The following is a 16,837-nucleotide window of genomic DNA, read 5'->3' on the forward strand; positions in this document are numbered from 1 at the left end:
TTAAGAAGATGGCATATAGTCCCCCAAACAGACAACTCCCAGACTGGGACAGTTCAAGTGTTTGTTGTTCCTGTCAGCTCCAAGTGAGATTTCTTACAGAACAGTCTGTGAGTCTCTAATCCATGAGAGGTATGAGAGGGTTTGACCATAGAAACACCCTGTTTTCAACACATTTTCCTACCAATTTCAATACAGTGATGAGAAAGATCCTTTCCTTTCTGTTCAAGAAAAGAAAGCAAATTACTTTATGTATTTTCCTTTGGCTTCTGATCATACTATGTGACACCTCAGTGAATTCTGCACACAAGGAATCCTATCATTTCTGCACACACAGCAGTTAAATGTCCTCATTTGCATGAGTTATAACCAAATACATAAGTGAAAGTGTTGTTTGTGACAGTAGATTTGACTTCAGGGATACATACGAATTTCTAAAGTTCTAATGGATTTCAGCATTGATATTATGAAATAGAAATAAAATACTTCTTGCAATCATTCTAAGCATTCCAGATGGTGAGGAGCATTGCAATAATTTAATGGAAAGCAAAGCAAACTTACCCGAATCATCATGACTGAACATCTGATATCATGAATTGTATCATAGATCTTCTTTGAGATGTCCACAAATTGATCATCATCAAATACATCCAAAGAGTTTTTACTTAAGGCTTCTAAGGCAACATTCACTTGTGTTACAAACTCAGGAATTGCTGTTAAAATTAATAAGAAAGGGAAGATTGTCCTGTTTGTATTTTCTGATTTCTGGAGTTTCATTAAAAAAAATATGAGACATATTTTTAAATAAATATTTGGTTGATAGAATTTTAATAATTTTTTCATGTAAAAAAACATTTTGGCAGGTAATTTTGGATCTCTGAAAAGTAAAAGGAATCAAAGACAGTAAAATACATTTTTATAGAATGTTTTAAAACATTATCTTTCCTCTTTATGTCATTTTTGTTTCTACCAAGGCTGGAACCATATAATCATTTCTCATCCTATTCAATATAAGCCCCAAGAAATTACCAAAAAGAATTGGTGTGTTAACAATTGAAATTATAAACATAAAGATATTTAAAGAAAGAAAGCATTTGAGTTGCTAAATATAAGAAATTTAATTAAAGGTAATAACTCTATCTCATAGATATAATAAAAACACCATAAACTTTCTTTTATTAAGATGCTTTCCCTATTATCAAAAAGATTAATGGGGAGGGAGGGTTCCAAGATTGTGGTGTAGAAAGACCCTGAATTCATTTCCTCTCATGGACACACCAAATCTATGTCTATATGTGGAATAATTCTCACTGAAAAATAACTGAAAACTAGCTAAACAGCTCTCTCCACAACAAGGGATAAAAGGACTACATCAACACAGGTAGGAGAGGCAAAGATGCAGTCTCCCCAAAATCCTACCCACACAATAGGGAGGAAATTTCATGGGTCCAGAGCTTCTCCCTAAGGAGTGAGGAGTTTGTGCTCTATGTCTGGCATCCAACCCTTTAGGATCTGCACCAGAGAGCTGAAGCCCCCTAAAACATCTAGCTTTAGAAACCAATGGGGCTTACATTCAGGGAACCCAGGGGATTGTAGAATATCCGACACTATTTTTGAGGGGCTAGCACATGGACTCACTCATCCCAGGACCCCGTGCAAAGGCAGAAGTTTGAGAGGTGCTGAACGATGAATGGAGGAGATTTATTTGCTAATATTACAACATTTGCCAGAGGCACAAGAACAAGTTGGAATATTCTTTGGGGATGGAGGTGCTGATAACACCATATTTATACTCTCTCTCTGACTAGCTAGCCCAGGTGGGTGTGGGTGAACACAGCCTCAAAAAAGGGAAGGGTGTGCCCGCCAAAGCACTCTTCTCCAGCATTGCTAAAGCTGCAGATGTATTCTGTCCCCAGCATTCTTTCCTGGCCAGACTTTGCTTCCTTCTTTGTCCTCACCAAAGCTTACAGAGACCTCCAGAAAGGAGCTTAGATACTCATCTGAACTCTAATTATTGCAAACATCAACCAGGGGACACTTTAGATCTCCTAGCTTGGAAGTCAGCTGGGTATACAACTGTGGTCCCACAGGACTATATATATTTGCATACATTAAAAGCTGCTGCCTAAGGATTTGGCTTCCAAGCAGCTGAAACTAGGTGCTGACTGAGATCACTCTCTTTGGTACGCTGACAGGTCTTGGAACATCCTCAATCACTGTAACTTATCAGGAATAAATAAGCCAAAACAAAACCAACAACAACAACAAAGTCAGGTTACTTAGATAATCACAAAGTTTCAAGAGACAACCAAACCTTGGGCAACACTGAGCTCCCACACAAAGCCACTCCTTCAATACTGAGAGAAGTCACTGTTTCATAGAATACTAGAAGCAAAAACAGAGGGTGAAGCAAAATGAAGAAATAGAGGAATATGTTCCAAACAAAGAACAAAACAAAACCTCAGAAAAAGACCTTAATGAAACAGAGATAAATAATTTACCGGATAAAGAGTTCAAAGTAATGGTCATAAAGATGCTCACCAAATTCATAAAGGTAAAGAAGAATGAATGAACATGGTGAAAAGTTCAACAAAGACATAGAAAATATAAGAATGTACCAAACAGAGATCACAGAGCTGAAAAATATAGTAATTGTACCAAAAGAATATACTAGAAGAATTCATCAGTAGACTAGAAGAAGGACAAGAATGGATCAGTAATCTGAAAGATGGGGCAGTGGAACTCACCTAAAGAGTGCAGGAGAGAGAGAAAATAGAGAGAAAGAAGAAAAAGAAGAAAGAAAGAAAGAAAGAAAGAAAGAAAGAAAGAAAGAAAGAAAGAAAGAAAGAGAAAAAGAAAGCAAGCAAGCAAGCTTAAGAGACCTATGAGACAACATCAAACAAAATAATATTTGCATTACAGAGGTCCCAGAAGGAAAAGAGGGAGAGAGAAAGGGGCAGAAAATGAATCTGAAGAAATAATATCTGAAAACTTACCAATCTCGGGGAAGGAAAGAGATATCCAGGTCCAGGAAACAGAAAGAATTCCAAAGAAGATAAATCCAAAGGTATCAACACCAGATACATCATAAGTAAAACGTCAGAAGTTAAAGATTAAGAAAGAATCTTAGAAGCAGCAAGAGAAAAACAACTTGTTATATACAATAGAATCCCCATATTACTTTCAACTGGTTTTTCAGCAGAAACACTGCAGGCCAGAAGGAAACAGAATTATATATTCAAAGTGTTAAAAGGGAAACTCTTCTCACCAAGAATATTCTCCCCAGCAAGGCTATCATTCAGAATTGATGGACAGATGGAGTTTTCCAGGTAGACAAAAGCTAAAGGATTCATCAACATCAAACCAGCATATAAGAAATGTTAAAAAGACTTTTTGCAGCAGAAAAGAAAGGTCACTAACCAATAACAAGAAAACATATGAAAGTAAAAATCTCCCTGGTAAAGGTGAATTTATAGTAAAGGTAGTAAATTAACCACTTATAAAGCTAGTGTGAAAGCTAAAAGACAAAAGTAGTAAAATTAACTAAACAGTAATTAAGGGATTAAAAAAATTAAAAAATGTAAAATATGACATCAAAAACATAATGTGTTGGTGGGGGGAGTAAAAATGCAGAGGTTTCAAATGCATTCAACTTTAAGTTTCTATCAGTTTAAAATATGTGAATCTTATGGTAACCTCAGAGCAGAAACCTATATTAGCTATATTAAAGATAAAGACTAAGGAACGTAAATAAAACACAAAAGAATGTTACCAAACCACAAGTGAAGAGAGCAAGAGAAGAAAGGAAGGGAGAGGTACTACAAAAACAGCCACGAACAATTAACCACATGGCAATAAGTACATACTTATCAATAATTACTTAAAATGCTAGTGAAGTAAATTCTCCAATCAAAGAGTGGCTAAATGGATGAAAAAACTGATACCTCAATATGTTACCTACAAAACACTAAATACAAACCAAAGGATAAACAGAATAAAAGAGAAGGGATGGAAAAAGCTATTCCATGCAAATGGAAACAAAAAGAAAGCTGGTGTAGTTAAACTTGTATCTGACAAAATGGACTTCAAAACAAAGACTGTAATAGAAGAAAAAAAAAGGATGTTACATAAAGAAAAGAAGTCAACCTAACAAGAAGATACAACATTTATAGATATTTATGCACCAACATAGGAACACCTAAATATATAAAGCAAATATTAACAAACATAAAGGGAGACATTGACAGCAATACATTAATGTAAGGGACTTTAATAGCCCCACTGATACCAATGGATAAATCATCCAGAGGAAAAATCAATTAAAAAAACAAAACAAAACAGCTTTAAACAGCACATTGGACCAGGTAGACATTCTATACAGATCATTCTATACAAAGCAGGATATATACCCTCTTGTGTGCATGTGGAACATTCTTCAGGATGGATCACATGACAGGCCACAAAACAAGTTTCAATAAATTTAAGAAGAATGAAATCATATAATTCATCCTTTCTGACACCATGATATGAAACTAGAAATCACTTATAAGAGGAAAACTGGAAAAATCACAAATATGTAGATATTAAACAACATGCTATAAAACAACCAATGAATTAATGAAGAAATCAAAATATAAATTTAAAAAATTACATTGAGATTATGAAATAGAAATATAAAAAACCAAAATCTATGGGACACATCACATTAATAAAAATCATGATCATCTCCACTGATACACAAAAAGAATTTGACAAAATTGGACATTTATGTATCATAAAAGCCTCCACAAAATGGGTATAGACAGAACATACATCAACATAATAAAGGCCATGTATGGAAAAACCCACAGCAAACATCATACTCAATGATGAAAAGCTGAAGATCAATAATAAGACATGGATGCCCACTCTCAGCACTTTTACTCCACATATTATCCAAAATTCTAACCACAACAATCAGACAAGAACAAGAAATAAAAAGGCATTCAAAATGGTAAGGAAGAAGTAAAACTGTCACTCTTTGCAGATGACATGATACCATACATAGAAAATCCTAAAGTCTCCACCAAAAACTGTTAAAACTAATAAATGAATTCAGTAAAGTTGTAGGATACAAAATAAAAGATACAAAACCAATACACAAAAATCTGTTGCATTTCCACACATTAATAATGAACTATCAGAAAGAAAAATTCAGAAAACAATTCCATTTACAGTTGCACCACAAGGAATAAAATACTTAGGAATAAATATAACCAAGCACATGAAAGACTTGTATGCTGAAAACTACAAGACACTGATGAAAGAAATTTAAGATGACACAAATTAAAGGAAAGATAATCCAAACTCATGAGTTACAAGATTTAATATTGTTAAACTGTCCATACTACCCAAAGCAATCTATAGATACAATGAATTTCCTATCAAAATCTCAGTGGCATTCTTCACAAATTAGAGCAAAGAATTGCAAAATTTGGAACCACAAAAGATCATGAATGGCCAAATGATCTTGAGAAAAAGGAACAAAGCTGAGGGTGTCACACTCCATGACTTCAAACTATACTACACAGTTATAATCATCAAAACAGTATGGTATTGGCATAAAAACAAACACATAGATCAATGTAACAGAATAGAGAGCCCAGAAAAAAACTCACATATATCTGGTCAATTAATTTACAACAAAAAAGCCGAGAATACAAAAATGGGAAAATGACAATCTTTTTAATAAATGGTGCTGAGGAAACTGGATAGCTACATGTAAAAGAATGGAACTAGAGCACTCTCTCACACCACACACAAAACGGATTGAAGACTTGAATGTAAGACCTGCAACCATGAAACTCCTAAAGAAAACATGGGCAGAACAGAAGTCATCAGAATTCCCTAAGATGGAGGTGAAGTAGGAGAACCCTAGGCTCATCTTGTCCCACAAACACAACTAGATAACTATCGAATCATCCTAAATACCCCAGAAATTGGTCTGAAGACTGATGGAACAAATTCCACAACTAAAGGAGAGAAGAGGCCACATTGAAGAAAGTAGCAGTATGGAGATATGGTTCAGGGGAAAAATGGATTGCGGCTGATGCAGAGAGGAGGGAGCCCTGGTCCCGTGGAGAAGGGTGAAAAAGAGAGGAACACAAGGGACACACAAAAAGAATGTTTCCCCAAAGCCATTGGCTTAAAAAACTAGGGCTGAATTTCTTATGTTCTTGAAGCCAACAGGGCTTAAAGCCTGGAGTTTTAAAGGTGAGCAGGCTTGGCTGGGATAAAGCCCTGAGAGCACGGCCCTGCTCCTGGAGAGAAGGCAGGCAAACAACACCAGGGCAGACAGTGAGGAAACAGTGATTTGAAGAATGCTGGGAGCACACAGTGGGGAGATTATTCACTCAGAATGTCTGGGTATGTTAGGATTCACAGAGATGCCTCTCTCGGAACAGGGGAGCTGGCCACCGCCATTTCCTTCCCCCACCTCTCAGCATAAACACAGAGCTACCAGCAGGAGGCAGTGCAGTGCCAGCACTGGCCGCCTAACTTACTTATGCCAAGCTCCACTCCCCTGTCCTCTAGTGGGACTGCTTTTCTCAGTCAAGCTTACCTCAGTCCCAGGGTGGTGGGCCCCTCCCTCAGAAGACCAGCACAAGTCCCTGCCTACATCATGTCTCCCAACCAGAGAATTCTGCAGGGTCTCAGTTCTGATGGAGTTGGTGTCAGATATCATCTCACAAGCAGACTAAAGCACCCATAGTTAAAACTCACTACATTTAGGCCAGAGACCAAACACTGCCCACAGTAGGCAAGGACAGGAGTGATGAAAGGCGTGAAGCATAGAGCAAACAAAATACAACAGTAGAGCTCACAGCACACACCAAGACATTCCCTGAAACTCCAAGCCCTGGGCACTACATGACCACTTCATCAGAAGGCAACTACTTTCAGGAGCAGGAGACATAACTGGCTTTTCTAACATACAGAAGAAGGCAGAGACTTAGACAAAATGCCAAGATGGAGGAATTTATCCAAATGAAAGAACAAGGTAAGGCCAGAGATCTAAGTGAAACAGATATGAGTAACATGCCTGATGGAGAATTGAAAGCAACAGTCTTAAGGACACTCACTAGGCTTGAGAAAAGAACAGAAGACTTTAGTGAGACTCTTACAACAGAGATTTTAAAAAGTTAAAAAAAGAATCAATCGTAGAAGAAGAATGCAATAAACGAGATTGGAAACAGGCTTGATGCAATGAACAGCAGGCTGGAGAAAGCAGAGGAATGGATTAGTGACATAGAAAACAAAATCATGGAAAATAATGAAGCTGAACAAAAGAGGGAAAGAATAATCATGCAACATAAGAATAGACTTAAGGAACTCAGTGACTCCATCAAACATAATAATATTCACCTTATAGGAGTCCCACAAGAAGAGAAAGTAAAGGGGCAGAAGGCTTAATTGAGGAAATTACAGCTGAAATTATAGCTCCCTAATCTGGGAAGGGAAAGAGACATCCAAATACAGGAGGCATAGAGAACTCCCATCAAACTCCACAAAAGCAGACAAACATCAAGACATATTGTGATTAAATTTGCAAAATACAGTGATAAGAAAAAAAAAATCTTAAAAGCAGCAAGACAAAAGAAGTCCTTAAATTACAAGGAAAGACCCATAAGGCTAGCTGGAGATTTCTCAACAGAAATTTGGCAAGCTGGAAGAAAGTGTCATGATATATTCAAAGTGCTGAATGGGAAAAATCTGCGGCCAAGAATACTCTATCCAGCAAGGCTATCATTCAGAATACGAGGAGAGATCAAGAGTTTCTCAAACAAAAAATGAAGGAGTTCCTGACCACTACACCAGCTCCGCAAGAAACATTTAAGAGGACTCTTTTGAGTGCAAAGAATAGACCAAAAGTGACAGATAAGAAAGGAACAGAGAAAATCTCCAGAAACAATGACAAAACAAGTAGTAAAATGGGATAAACATATCTGTCAATAATTACTTTGTATGGACTAAATGCTCCAATCAAAAGACACAGGGTGTCAGAATGGATTAAAAAAAATAAGACCCAGCAGACAGCCTTTCCTCTGCTGTCCTGCCTGCCACTCCCTTGCCATATATTCAATAAACTTTTATCTCCATAAACAAAAACAAGACCCATCTATATGCTGCTTCAAGAGATTCATTTTAGACCTAAAGAAACCTGCAGATTGAAACTGAGGGGGTGGAGAAACATTTATCATGCAAGTGGTGTTTAAAAAAAAGTCAGAGTAGCAACACTTAAATCAGAATAACTAGACCTTTTTGTTCTTGTATTGTTTTTATACTGCTTTGGTAACCTGGTAGCACTGACCTCATGGAATGAGGTTGAATGTGTCCCCTCTATTCTACTATTGTAAGATTTTGATAAAGATGGTCATTAATTATTTAGATGTTTGGTAGAATTCACCAATGAAATCATGTCGTCTTGGGCTTTTCTGTGCAGAGAAATATTTGATTCCTAATTTAATTTTTACTCTTGTTATTGGTCTAAGAAGATTTCCTATTTCTTGGATTCAGGATTCATGATTCCATCTTAGTAACGTGCATTTTTGGGAATTATCCGGGTTTTTCTTCTATGTTACCTGATTTGTTAGCATATAATTGTTTATAGTAATTGTTATCATACTATGTATTTCTGTGGTTATCTGTGGTTATCTATTGTATTGTTTTCTCTTCCATTTCTCATTTTGGTTTTTGAGTCTTCCCTCTTTTTTTTTTCTTAGTTAATGTTGTTAAAGCATTGCCAATTTTGTTTATATTTTTGGAAAAACTGGTCATTATTCTCAATGTTATATTATTCTTTAGCCTGGTCACTATTTTATTTGTTTCTGACTTTTCTTTGTTATTTCCTTCCTCTACTAAATTTCAGCTGAGTTTCTTCTTTTTTTTGTTCCTTGTGGTGTAATGTTGTTCATTTGAACTTTTTTTCTTAAGCATTTATGGCATAAATTTCACTTTAATATCTACTTTCTTGCATCCCATAAGTTTTTGAATATTGTGTGTTCTTTTTCTTTTGTTTTGAGTAATATTTTGATTTGCTGTTTGATTTATTTGACCCAGTGCTTGTGCAGTAGTGTGTTGTCTAATATTTGCATATTAAATATTTAATATTTAACAAACAAACAAAAAAAGGAAAACATAGACAGTAAGCTCCTTGATAGTGGTCTTGGTATTGAATTTTTGAATCTGACTCCAAAATCAAAGCCAACAAAAGAAAAAATAAACAAGTGGAACTTTACACGAAACTACAAAGCTTCTGCACAGCAAAGGAAATCAACAAAATGAAAAGGCAAACTGCTAAATTAGAGAAAATATTTTCAAATGATATACCTGATAAGGGATTAATATCCAAACTATATGAAAAACTCATACGACTCAACACCAAAAAAAAAAACAACTTATTTAAAAATGGGCAGAGAGTATTTACCCAAAGAAAATGAGAGCACTAATTTGAAAAGATATGTGCACCCTTATGTTCACTGCAGTATTATTTACAATAGCTAAGATATGAAAGCAACTTAATTGTCCACTGATAGATGATAGCTAAATAAAATGTGGTGTATATATACAACGGAATATTACTCAGACATATAAAAGAAAGAAATTTTGTCATTCACAACATAGATGGGCCTGGAGAGTATTATGCTAAGTGAAATGAGTCGGAGAAAGACAAATATTTTATGATTTCACTTACATGTGGAATCCATAAAAACAAAACACATGAATGAACAAAGCAAAACAAAACACTTAGATACAGAGAACAGATTGGTGGTTATCAGAACGGAAGGTGATTGATGGGTGGGTGAAAAGGGTGAAGGTCAATTGTATGATAATGAATGGTAACTAGACTTTTTAGTCTATGCAAATATTAAATTATTATGTGGTACTCCTGAAACTAATATATACCAAATTTACCTCAGTAATTAAAAAAAAAAAAAACAGTATGATACTGGCATAAAAACATATAGACCAATGGAATGGAACAGGTAGCCAGAAATCTATGCATCACCAGTTACCTGATCTTTGACAAAGGTACCAAAACACACATTGAGGCATGGATAATCTCTTCACTAAATGGTGCTGGGATAACTGGATGTCCAAATGCAAAAAGATGGAATTGGACCCTTATCTCACACCATATACAAAAATTAACGAGAATTTAAAATTTATAAGACTTGAAACCATAAAATTACTAGAAGAGAACAGGGAAATAACTCCCTGACATTGGTCTTGGCAATGGTTTTTTGGATATGACACTAAAACATGGGTAACAAAAGTGAGAATAGACTAGTGGGATTGCATTAAGCTAAAAAAAAAAACTACACAGAAAGTAAACAATCAACAAGGTGAAGAGAACCTATAGAATGGGAGAAAAAATTTGCAAACCATACATCTAATAAAGGGTTAATATCCAAAATACATAAAAAATTTATACAACCCAATTATAAAAAAATAAAAAAATAACCCAGTTTAAAAAATGAACAGAGGAGCTGAATAACATTTTTCCAGGGAAAACATACAGATAGCCAATAGGTATATGAAAAGGTACTCAACATTATTAAATATCAGGAAAATACAAATCATATACCTCATAGTTGTTAGTGTAGTTAATATAAAAAAGACAGAAGATAACAAGTGTTGGTGAGGATGAAGAGAAAAGGAAACTCTTTCACATTGTTAGGAAAATGCCAATTGATATAGCCACTATGGAAAATAGTATGCATATAAATACAGCATGATTGCATTCATATGTAGAATTTAAGTTATCATAGAAGCAAAGAGTAGAATGGTGGTTGCTAATGGCTGGAATGTAGGGAAAATGAGGAGATGTTGGCCAAATGGTACAAATTTCAGTTATGCAGGATGAATAAGTTCTGGAGTTCCAGTGTACAGTATAATAGCTATAGTCAATACTACTATATTGTAGAGTAGTTGAAATTTTGTGAGAGTAGATCTTATGTGTTCTCACTACCAAAAAGAAAAGAAAAAGGTAACCATGTGAGGTGATGAACATGTTATTTATCTTGACTGTGGTAATCTTTTCACAATGTATATGTATATCAAAACATCATGTTGTACATCTTAAATATATATAATTTTTATTTGTCAATTCTCTCTCTATAGCTGGAAAAAAATTTTAAAAACACAAAAAATATAAAGAAATAGACAATCTTACATGCAAAATGTTCCTAAAATAACACAACATTGAATGAGTCCAAGGATGCATCTATCAATAAGGTCAATCCATAGATGGCCTTTTTTTTTTTTTTAAGATATTTCAAGACACTCTCAAAGATTTCTCTAAGTTTACTTTTAAGGTTAGTCATAGTAATATTCATTAACTCTAAATGTCAGCTGTGATTTAAATCCCAAACAACCCCCTTATTAACCTGAGGTTAAAACTTAGTTGAATGGTGAAGACAAAAGTCAGGAATATTGTCCCGGGTAATTCTGCTAATTTACAGCAGGACAGAGATTTGAACTCATACTACCAGTATGCAGAATCCACACTGTTAACTACTATACCATATTATATTGAGGAAGCCTCTGCCCCATGTGACTACTGCTTTGAGAGAGGCAATGCAGAACATTTCTATCATCACGGAAACTTCTTTTGGATAATAATATACTTTTTCTTAAAAGATTTACTTATTTTTTAGAGAGAGAGAGAGCAGGAGGGAGGGAGAAGGGGAGAGAAACTTCAGCAGACGGTGCGTGGGCTCGACCTCATGACCCTGAGACCCAACCTGAGCTGAAATCAAGAGTCAGTATGTAAACCAACTGTGCCACCCAGGCACCCCTGTATAATAATATTTTATAGTGAGATTCCATCACACCACTGTCTCACATTCAGTGAATGGGAAATCAAAGGCAATGTGAAAGCTTCCTCACACCACCTTGCCCAGGAAAAAAGTCCCAAACCACAGTTCCCATTTATATGGATGCGAATCCCAAAGTACATCTCTCATCTAGATCTTTTTCCTAAATTCTAGAACTCTGTACCCAACTGCCAACTGAAAAATTCTATCGGAATCTTCCATAACATCTCAGATTCATCCTGTCTAAACACCCACTAAAGAGAGTTTTTTTCATCTACCAAACAAATGTGCCACAATAATACTTTAATATTCCCTATCAAAATCTTCAATCTCTTACTACTATCTCTACGGTAGTGAAACTACTACCATCATCTTCTGTGTAGATCTTGGCTAAAAAAAAGACAAACATAAAATCATGTAAAGGTCTAGTTTTCACTATCATTTGAGATAATGCGAGAAAGATTTAGGGTATTTCAAGAAAAATACAACATAGCTTTTTCATTATTGCTACATGATTACATTTTAACTCCTCTAGAGGCCTTTTGCTAATAAACTAATATTAGCTCCAATTAAAATAAAATCTTTCAGAAGCAAATGTTTAATTTCTGAAGTACAGATGGAAACTACTACTTTTTCACTCTAACAGCATAAACGAACTATTCAAAGCTGATATGTAATACATTTCTCATTTCATTAGCTTAAACATCAGTTGTGGGTGTGCTTTACTCATACTATGGATATACGGTTGCTTGGATCAGACTAGAAGTGATTTTTTTTAATGCTTTCAAGAAAATACAAAGTGAGTATAATTAAGTAGCCAGTTAATGGTAATTTAAAAGGAACGACAAATTGACAAACCTGCCTTGAATCTGTCATCTACCTAAGTTTCAAGAAAGTGAGCTTTACACATAATATACCATGATGTTATACAACCATTGATCAAAAAAGGAGGGGAGTACCTTAAACAAATTCACTTTAATTAATTGAAATGTCAGGTGGAATAAACTGTTCTGAACTTTGGAGCATAGATTTATTAAACAAAGTTGGCCTCTGGGTCAACACATTCTAAGCTTCAAATTTAACGTATCTTGTCTATTTTATACTGCCAAACTCTAAACCAGTTCTGAGCTCTTTAGAGATCTGTACTTTCCCCATTGACTTTATTCACAATATACAGAATGACAGCTAACGTTTATTGAGCGCTTATTTATCTTGGCACTGTGCTAAGCATTTTATATGCATCGTCTCATGTAATACTCACAGCAGCCATGCAAGACAAGAACTATTGCGATCCTGATTTTATTGATGAGGAAACTGAGATCATATGGCTAATAGGTGGGAACTGACAATTGAGACAGCAGAGCTTACTCTCTGAACCCCAATATGCACTGATTCTTTTTGACAAGTAAAATACCTGAGGCTTCTGCATTTCAGTGCTCCTGAGAGAATTAATGTTAATTTTCTGGCAATAAGGATAACAAATCTAAAGAGCTGGCTTCACCTGAGCCTTCATTCTCTTCCTGGTAGTAACCCAAGACTATTTCACTCTTTCTTAAACCTTGCTGAATTTATTATGTGCATTTGAAAGTAGGTGAAGGTACATAATCATAGGAATAAACAGGTCAGAAAAGAATTCAGACTCATTACAGGTAATGACTTAAAATTATGTCACCAAATTATGTTTTCTATCATTTGTAAAACCCAGATTAAAACATTTCTAATTATATCATTATCTTTGCAAGTTACTAATGGTAGAGGAATTTGGCTTTGAAAGTTCACATAACATTAAGTCATCATTTCTTTATGCTAAATAACTGGGAAGGAATTAATAATAGCAGAAAATAAATGCCTCACACCCCTCATTTCTTTGTTGAAAAAATTGATTATTGTGGTTCATATTTTCTTAATATTTAGGAATCCAATATTATGTATCAAAAATGTACTTGGTTCCTCACAAATTATATAGCACAAAATTCAATGGCTGCTGAGAATTTTGCCATTTTCCACATGAGAAAACCAAGAATCAGAGTTGACTGAGTGCTTTACGACACACCACACAGTTAACAAGACCTCACTATTCTACTCTACATATACCTTTCAAACATCTGGAATATCTCCAAAAAATAAAAAAAATTTTAAAAAAATAGAGAGAAAAGCCTTTGTTAACGCTTCATGATACTGACAATTGTTTCCCCTTCTGCCAGAGATCTTTTTCTACATATGAAACTCTGGATCACTTAATTATCCAGCGAATCTAGCTTTCAATACTTCCAGTGATTTAGAGACTTAACTCCTTCCCCTGGAGATAAAATTTAAAGAAATTTGATGTATCTAAATAATATGTCAATATTAAGAAGTAATATACCTTGATTTAAACGTTTTAGAAATTAGTCAATGACTACTTAATATAAAAATTTACCTCTTTCATACATCACATCATTTTCAAATTTGTTTACATCACAATAACTGGTTAAATAAATACAATTGTTTAAATATTTAGAAATGGACCTGACTCAAATAATGTTCTATGATGACCTTTGCTTGCCTGTGTACCACTTTATTTTAATGGAGGTCAACAACAACAACAACAACAACAGAAACTTCTTTAAAAGTTTTTTTTTGGGGGGAGGGGTTAATTTTCTTTGCATTTTTCAATAATTATTTTCAAATATTTATCAATATAATCTACTTCTCAAAATCCATCAATCTAAATTTTCACCAGGAGTGATAGCCAACCCTCAGCATGGTCCCCAATGATCCCAGCTTCCTGGCATTCATGTCTTTTTGTACCTTTTTGCTACACTGTACCAGATCTCTGTGTCCCATAGAATGTAGCATTAAGTGAAGGTATGCTACTTCTTAGAATATGTTAAAAAAATACATCAAGGATTCCATCCTAGTCATTCTCTTTCTCACCCATTGTTTGCTCTGGGAACTTTAGCTATTATGTTGTAAACAGCGCTATAAAGAGGCCCAGGAAGCAGTGAGCTGACACTGCTAGCCAACAGCAAACAAGGTTATGAGGCCTCAGGTCAACAGCCATATGAGTGAGCTTAGAAGTGGATCCTTTAGAAGATTTATAGCAATACATCCTACCTCAAGAAACAAGAAAAACCTCAAATAAACAATTGAACCTTACAAGAAGCTAAAAAAAGAACAAACAAAACCCAAAGTTAGTAGAAGGAAGGAAATAATAAAGATCAGTGAATAAATGAAATAGAGACTAAATTTTTTTTTAATTTTATTTTATTATATTATGTTAATCACCATACAGTACATCCCCAGATTCCGATGTAAAGTTTGGCTTCATTAGTTGCGTATAACACCCAGTGCACCATGCAATACGTGCCCTCCTTACTACCCATCACCAGTCTATCCCCTTCCCCCACACCCTCCCCTCTGAAGTCTTCAGTTTGTTTCTCATAGTCCATAGTTAGAGACTAAATTTTTAAAAAAAGTTAAAAAGATCAATAAAATGAAGAGCTGGCTCTTTGACAAAATAAACAAAATTGATAAACCTTTAGTCAGATTCATCAAAAATAAGGAAAGGGCCCAAATAAAATTAGAAATAAAATAGGAAAAACAATAACTGACATCACAGAAATGCAAAGAATTGTAAGACTAATATAAAAATTATATGTCAATAAATTATACAATCTAGAAGTGGATAAATTGAAAACTGAATCAAGAAGAAGTAGAAAATGTGAATGGACATATTATTAGAAATGATATAAATCAGTAATCAGAAAACTCTCAACAAATGACAGTCCAGGACCGGATGGCTTCAGAGATGAATTCTCTGAAGCATTTAAAGAACAGTTAATACCAATTTTCTCAAATTCTTCCAACAAACTGAAGAGAAAGAAAAGCTTCTGAAGTTGATCTAAAGGCCAGCATTACCTGATACCAATACCAGACGAGATACATGAAAAAGAACATTAGAGACCAATATCTGTGATTAACATGGATGCAGAAATCCTCAAAAAATTTTTAGCAAACTGAATTCAAAAATGTATTAAAAGGATGAAAGACCTCGATGAGAGACAGGAATCCATCAAAATCCTAGAGAAGAGCATAGGCAGCAACCTGTACGACATCAGCCACAGCAACCTTTTTCATGACACATCTCCAAAGGCAAGAGAAACAAAAGATAAAATGAACTTATGGGACTTTATCAGGATAAAAAGCTTCTGCACAGCCAAGGAAACAGTCAAAAAAACTAAGAGACAGCCCACGGAATGGGAGAATATATTTGCAAAGGACACCACAGATAAAGGACTGGTATCCAAGATCTACAAAGAACTTCTCAAACTCAATACACGAGAAACAAATAAACAAATCATAAAATGGGCAGAAGATATGAACAGACACTTTTCCAATGAAGACATACAAATGGCTAACAGACACATGAAAAAATGTTCAAAATCATTAGCCATCAGGGAAATTCAAATCAAAACCACACTGAGATACCACCTTACGCCANCCTTACGCCAGTTAGAATGGCAAAAATTGACAAGGCAAGAAACAACAATTCCTGGAGAGGATGTGGAGAAAGAGGATCCCTCCTACATTGTTGGTGGGAATGCAAGTTGGTACAGCCACTCTGGAAAACAGTGTGGAGGTCCCTTAAAAAGTTAAAAATTGAACTACCCTATGACCCAGCCATTGCACTACTGGGTGTTTACCCCAAAGATACAGACGTAGTAAAGAGAAGGGCCATATGCACCCCAATGTTCATAGCTGCATTGTCCACAATAGCCAAATCATGGAAGGAGCCGAGATGCCCTTCAACAGATGACTGGATTAAGAAGCTGTGGTCCATATATACAATGGAATATTACTCAGCTATCAGAAAGAACGAATTCTCAACATTTGCTGCAACATGGACGGCACTGGAGGAGATAATGCTAAGTGAAATAAGTCAAGCAGAGAAAGACAATTATCATATGATTTCTCTCATCTATGGAACATAAGAACTAGGA

General features: G+C 35.1%; 1 protein-coding gene across 3 annotated transcripts in view; it reads right to left on the minus strand.

Annotated features, from left to right (window-relative positions):
• The window catches only part of CTNNA3 (catenin alpha 3), a 1,722,523-nt gene that overhangs the window by 312,117 nt on the left and 1,393,569 nt on the right, over positions 1 to 16,837 (minus strand). For all 3 annotated transcript variants that reach the window (XM_034662590.1, XM_034662589.1, XM_034662591.1), the window contains one exon: positions 559 to 710. In XM_034662590.1, coding sequence (XP_034518481.1) covers positions 559 to 710 — 152 coding nt within the window. The remainder of the gene's footprint in view (positions 1 to 558; positions 711 to 16,837) is intronic.

Source organism: Ailuropoda melanoleuca, chromosome 6 (genome assembly GCF_002007445.2).
Source record: "Ailuropoda melanoleuca isolate Jingjing chromosome 6, ASM200744v2, whole genome shotgun sequence".
In the NCBI taxonomy this organism is placed as follows: Eukaryota; Metazoa; Chordata; class Mammalia; order Carnivora; family Ursidae; genus Ailuropoda; species Ailuropoda melanoleuca.